This window comes from Plasmopara halstedii, assembly GCF_900000015.1.
Source record: "Plasmopara halstedii genome assembly, contig: Scaffold_658, whole genome shotgun sequence".
Taxonomy (NCBI): domain Eukaryota; phylum Oomycota; class Peronosporomycetes; order Peronosporales; family Peronosporaceae; genus Plasmopara; species Plasmopara halstedii.
This window is the reverse complement of record NW_020187575.1, coordinates 1,142,103-1,148,461: the sequence shown is the minus strand read 5'-3', so window position 1 is coordinate 1,148,461 and position 6,359 is coordinate 1,142,103. Positions and strand designations below refer to the sequence as shown.

Genomic DNA, 6,359 nt, shown 5'->3' with positions numbered 1-6,359 from the left:
GTGTGACTGCACCCAAACAAGAATACGGTATGTGGCTAGGTAGCCAGTAGTTATTCATGTATTTAGATTTTACTTTATATATTTGAGGATATCTAAACATTAAAGATCAGGCGGCTTTGCCGCAGATAAAAATAGATAAAAATCAATTTTGAATTTAAACCGAAGAGTCTATTAGCCTTAGTTAAGGTACTAACCACTACTCTTGGAGGTAGCGGATTGCGATCGCTACACTCGTATTGGTTCTTGTAAAGAACGAAAGGTCGGTGACCTAAATTACGCTTCCTCAAGCACAAAGCTACGGCAGCCCCGCTGCATGCTGCATCTACAACTTCGTTTCTTAAAGGTACTCAAAGGGCTGTACATAAGTATTCATACTAATTTACGAAACTCTTGCTGAGTACAATTAATTAAGTAGTCATCACGTCTAAACCACTCGTGAATTAAGTTTGGTACTGCTAATGCTCTTGGTGTTAAGTGACCTTTCCTTCCTATCGCGGATCCGTAGAATCAGAGATTTGCCGCATTTCGGGTCTCTTCCCCCGTGAAGTTGAAATTATGCTTACCGGTATTGTCAAACTTTTTCGGTCAAAGCGACATACAGACAACATACATGTCACCTTCGTTTATTACATTGTGCAATTAGCTTCACTTTTCCCTCTCGACTATGGCAGACGACGAGGCGGCGTCTGTGCGTGTGGCCGTGCGGATCCGTCCTCTTATCGGACGTGAAAAAGTGGAGCGCTGTGATGAATGTGTGTCCGTATTAGAGGACGAGAATCAAATTGTTATGGGGAAGAATCGCGCCTTCACGTACGACTACGTCTTTGGCAAGTACGCGCAGCAGAGTGACATCTGGCGCTGCGTTGATCCGTTAATTCGCGCCACATTTGATGGATATAATTCCACCATCTTTGCATACGGTCAGACTGGTTCGGGCAAAACGTTTACGATGGGCAGTGGCAGCTCTATGAGTATTTCACCAGAGGATTACGGTATCATCCCACGAGTTATTACATATATGTTCAATCAGATCGACGTTAAGACTGCAGAGAATGCACACTATCGTGCGGAGCTTCGCATTCGCTTTCTAGAGATCTATGGGGAAGAGATCCACGATTTGCTTGTGACACTTGGAGACTCAAGAGGCGAGAACAAAGTGAGTCTTCGGGAAGCCGAAAATGGAGGTGTACAGGTATCAGGAGCATCCGAAGTCGAAGTTATAGATTCTGACGAGTGTATGAGGCTATTAGAGCGAGGTACATTATGTCGAACGACGGGTAGTACTTTGATGAATGCACACTCTAGTCGGTCTCATGCCATTTTTACAGTCTCGATGGTCCAACACGTCCCAATAAGCGATGATACGGATGGCAAAGAATTAATGGAGGAAGATTATGAGACTCGAAGCTCGTACTTTAATTTTGTGGATCTTGCTGGTTCTGAGCGTCAAAAACGAACACAAGCAGAGGGTAAGCGTTTAAAGGAAGGAATTGATATCAACAAGGGTCTTCTTGCGCTTGGTAATGTTATCAGTGCACTTGGTGATGACAAAAAGCGAGGCAAAGTGCACGTTCCGTATCGTGACTCAAAATTAACACGAATGTTGCAAGACTCTTTGGGGGGCAATAGTCGAACGCTCATGTTGACTTGTGTGAGTCCAGCGGATGTCAATTTCGAAGAGACATTAAATGCTCTTAAGTATGCGAATCGAGCTAGAAATATTCAAAACAAACCGGTGGTAAATCGTGATGAAGCGTCGGCTTTGACATTGGAATTACGTCGTCAGGTACAAACACTCCAGATGGAGGTGCACCGATTACGTAATCCAGGCCTTTCGGAAAGCGAGCTTAAGATGGCAAGTGTTGGGACGGATTTTATTGGGATGTCGTGTGATTTTGACTCGTTTGGCGCTCTTCGAACACGTGCAGAGAATGCAGAAAATGAGGTCGCTCGGTTGACGGTGGAGCTTAAGCGCGGTAAGACGCAACTTGATCATTTGCGAGAAGAAATGATCGCAGCACAGGCTGAACGCGATTATTTAAGACTTTGTGTGGATGAAAGTGGGGAGTGTAGTACTTTGTCACCCGAAGAAAAAGAATCCAAGTCGAATGTGATAAAAGAGCAATTGCGAACGATTTGTGAGTTGCAAGAAAAGTTGCGCACAGCAGAACGTGAGCTTGACAACGTCATGATGAATGTTCCTGTGTCGGGTAGTAGTAGCCTTAGTGGCACCCGGACAGCCACTGCACCGCCTATCTCAATCCCGTCGTTGGCAGAGGTCGATACGAAGGTGGGAAATGAGTTGCTTGAACGAGTTGAGAGAGAAATTGAGCGAGAAACGGCATTGCTGATCAAATTGAAAGAGGAAGAGAGCGGGGATGAAGCCGGCGGGGAAAGTGCTGGTAGTGGAGGCGATGGGGAGGAATTAGCTGACGGTATGGAAGTTGAAGAAGAGAATCAGGAGGAAGCTGATCGAATGCGCGTGTTTCAGCGACGTCAACGCCATCTTGGGGAGTCTGTTCAGGACCTTGCTCATGACATTTCCTTAAAAGAACAGCTTGTGCAAAATATACGTCAAGCTCAAGAAAACTTTGACCGAATGAGAAGTTTTTACGAGCAAAAGATGGCAGCAATGGTAGAAGAAGTGCAAACTGCTCAAATTGGTCGGGATCGTCTTGTCGAAGAGATTCAGCAAATTGAAAACAAGGCTGCTTTTGAAGGGGATACGTCTGGTGGGAACAAGCGACTGGCAAAGCTGTCGCAAGACTTGAAACTAAAGGAAGATGAGCTTGACGGCCTGCGAAAGAAGCAAAATGATATTAACCGCTTTATGGCTCAAAAGAAAAAGAACGAAATGCAGTTGAGAGTTTTGAACTCGGAAATTAGCAACATGAAGCGGCAAAAGGTGGATCTTGTCAAGAAAATGCAAGACGAGAGAAAGCGATATGAAGAGGAGGCGAAGCAACGCCGTCGTGAGATTATGAATTTAAAACGTATTCAGCAGCGTGATAAGCAACAAATTCTGCGATTAGGGTCCCAAAAAGATGCCCAAGAGCGGGTTTTAAAGCGAAAGATGGAAGAGGTCACGGCAGCAAAGCAACGTCTAAAGCATCAGCAGCAACTAACTGCTCAAGCACGCAAATTGAACGCTGCGTTTAGTCGTAAGAAAAACGTGATCACGAATCGAGCCGATCGCGATGCAATATGGCTGTCTGAGGAAGTCAAGAAACGTGCCGAAGAGCAGCAAAAGCTTGAGCAATTGCAGCAAGAACGAGAAGCAGTCGCAAAGGAGATGGAAGCGTTGTATGCTCAGCGTGATAAGCTCGAGAAGGAGGTGAAAAATTCGATAGCGTCGCAGACGAATATTCGCGATGTGTTATCCTCTTCGCCGATGGATATATCGTCACCCAGTCAAAGAAACAGTTGGCGGCAGCAGCAGCATAATCCTGCGGAAGAGCAGCTCCTTTATGACTTAGAAGAGCGCATTGAAGCGTGTCAGGCTCAGTTGGAATACAAAGAAGAAAAGATCTCCGAGATATCTGATGATGTACAGGGTGTCGATGAAGGGAACGCACTCGCTAAAATTGAGAAGACGCAGTCTTTGCCTGAAGCCCGAACGCTTTTGAAAATGCTGTTTAGTATGGCGGTTGATGTCAAGAAACAAGATCAGCGCAAGGAGCAGGAGCTTGCAAAGCAGCAGGTGGAAATGGCAGAATTGGCTCGTCATTTGGAGCAAGAGCGAGAAAAAACAATTCAAATGAAGCAAAGCTACGAAGAGTCATTGCAGCGCGTGGTTAATGGCGGATTAATTGTAGATACGTCCTCGCCCGCACACGATGCGCTAGATGATCGTACTCGCATTTTGTTGGCAGTAGCTGAAGAAAGAAATGCTGCGCTGCGAAAAAAATGTGAAGAGCTCGAAATGCTTTCTCAAACGAGAGAACAAGAAGAGCAAATGTTGAACGATCGACTCGAGCAGGAACAGCAGAATGTTGCCGCTGGTAGAGAACGCATCCAATATTTGGAAAGAAAGCTGAAAAAACTTAGTGCTCTGGGTGTTGAGAATCATAAACGCGCTGGAGATCCTCCTTCTCCCTCAGGCACCATATTTGCTGCCATTCCAAGTCAGACACAGATGGGACCGACTTCGTGGGCCAACGAGCTTGACGACGATGAAGAGATGGGAACAGAGGATGAGCATGAGTGTACTGAAGACATTACCATGCGAAGCGATGACGACACAAGTAGAAGCTCTCGCATAGGGCCAAATCGGCGCCGATTTCGGATGAAGCTGGAAAATAGTGGTAGTAACTCGGATCTCGCATCGAAAAGCAATCGGAAGGGTCAAGGTGCACGTCGTCGTGATCACGACGACAATATAGTTGCACAATACGATGGAGCGAAAGAAGATTCGCCGCGCGTGGGAAGTGATGACTCATCTTCGACTTCAAAATCGATTTTCTCGCGACTGTCTCACCCGACGAATTTTACCGGAATTCACAAAAATCGCGTTCGAGAGAGTGCCACAAAGCGAGAGATTTTGCAAAGCCGCTCAGAGCGAAACCGTACGAGGCGATTAAAGGACAAAGGACAGCTCAAGCTGGCAAAGTCTTCTTCAGCTGTTCCGATGGAACAATTTGTCAGCACATCTACCGGCTTAAAGAATGCTTCTTCATTAAAGAGCAACTCTGTCTTGGAGGTGCTTGCTAACATAAAACGAGAAAACGAGTCTGAGCACTACGTGGCGACTTCTAGCTTGCGACAACCCATGTCGTACGTCACAACAGACCGTCCACGTGACTATGTAAGCGACGAAAATGAGTCTTCGGGTACCAGAGGCAATGGCTTTGGCTTGCCTCCTCCAACCCCACAAAGTGACGTATACTCACGCCTTGCAGGCCAATATACAGCCTCTGCGAAGAGCAAACGCCACGTACCGACAGTTCGCCATGACAAGTCAGTCGAAGCAGAAGTCCCAGCGAAGAGTGGAGCCCAGGATAATAGATTGGAAGATAAAAACGTTTTGGGTCAGCAGCAAGAAGGTGGAGGAGACATTAATTTTGCTGGTAGTGAGGACGAAGAAAGCTTCGACCCACTTCTCGGCGGGGAAAGTCTTATCAAGCAGGTACATGACGACTATAGGGAGCGATTAGCCCATCTAAATTCTGAGTGGGGACACTAGGCACCAGTATATTCCACTGTCTTGTTCAACTGTGGCATAAAATTTCACCCAAATAGACAAGAGTGACCACTTTAAATGGACGTGCAGTTAATATGGATTACACTTTTGATAAGCTTACGCATAGTCGCATATCTCTTGTTTGACGGAGAGGTATTGCTGGTATGTAAGCTTATGGATGGAGGTACGGTAGCGTGTGACCTTGACGGTTTTAAGCATATCTTCAGATACGGTACAGCGATAGCCAGCCTTTCGCATTAGCGACGTAATCGTCTCGACATGAGTCCAGCCTTGCTCTCGCGCAACCTGAGGCAGGTAAGTAGCGCTGTACGTATTACCATCCGAATCGTTGAACTTGATGATAATTCCATGAGTACCAATCTGTTCATGAAAATGAGCGCAGCTCCCAGTAAGCTTACACAGCAAAACAATAAAGCGATTGTAGAATAGCAATATTACCACCCAGTCGTCGTAGCTTTTGGCGTCGTTATAGTCAATGAGAAGGGACACGGAGCAGAGCAACCGGTTTAGCTCTTGCGGCCCGATTGGATCAAAGCGACGATCGTGCAAGGCACTTTTGAATGTGAAGTCACGCAGATTTTGAAGACGCGTGGGTGCCAGTGTACCGATACAACCCCGCAGTTGAATCCTGCCTTGTTCCTCGACCTCCCATGTCACGAACAGCGGACTGGAAGGAGTATGTAGTGTTGATTATAATTCTCATAGGTTGTTTAGATTGACAAAGCGTACTATTCCTGCTGTACATCAAAGAAAGGTTTGGGTTCGGTACTGCCATTGAAGTGGGACTGTAGCGTGTCAAAGCAGTAGACGACCATCGCAGCGCTTGCCATATTAAAAAGCTAAATGAGCTTCAAGGTGACACACAAAATTTGACAAGTTGAGTGTAGTCATCTTGATGTACATTACACTATGCCATGCAAAGGTCAGAAGTACCAAAGTAAAGTACCATGATAAAGTTTCGGCAAAAGGCCGATTATTTTAAGTAGTCAACATAAATATATTTGAAGTTGATGTTGTGTACATGTGCCATACAGATCTCTAAATGTGCAAAATACAAAATCACACAATCGTTAGAGTATTTATATTATGCTTTTGCGTAATCGATAAGCACCAAAGTTTCGATATTTTTAAAGCTTATGTGAATTTGCATAGGGGGGTT

The 6,359-nt window shown here is 45.6% G+C and overlaps 2 protein-coding genes across 2 annotated transcripts; one reads left to right on the top strand and one right to left on the bottom strand.

The window, feature by feature from the left end:
• Positions 1-664: 664 nt before the first annotated feature.
• On the top strand, positions 665-5,182 carry PHALS_13406 (kinesin-like protein; the record flags this gene model as incomplete). Its single annotated transcript, XM_024729156.1, has 1 exon — positions 665-5,182. One exon carries the CDS (start codon positions 665-667, stop codon positions 5,180-5,182), a length of 4,518 nt encoding a protein of 1,505 aa, XP_024579561.1.
• A 25-nt stretch (positions 5,183-5,207) lies between these two features.
• On the bottom strand, positions 5,208-6,030 carry PHALS_13405 (Uncharacterized conserved protein, AMMECR1; the record flags this gene model as incomplete). The annotated part of the gene is made up of 4 exons (XM_024729155.1): positions 5,208-5,211; positions 5,301-5,560; positions 5,639-5,867; positions 5,930-6,030. The coding sequence occupies 4 exons, from the start codon at positions 6,028-6,030 to the stop codon at positions 5,208-5,210; spliced, it is 594 nt and encodes a 197-aa protein (XP_024579560.1).
• Between the last annotated feature and the right edge of the window lie 329 nt (positions 6,031-6,359).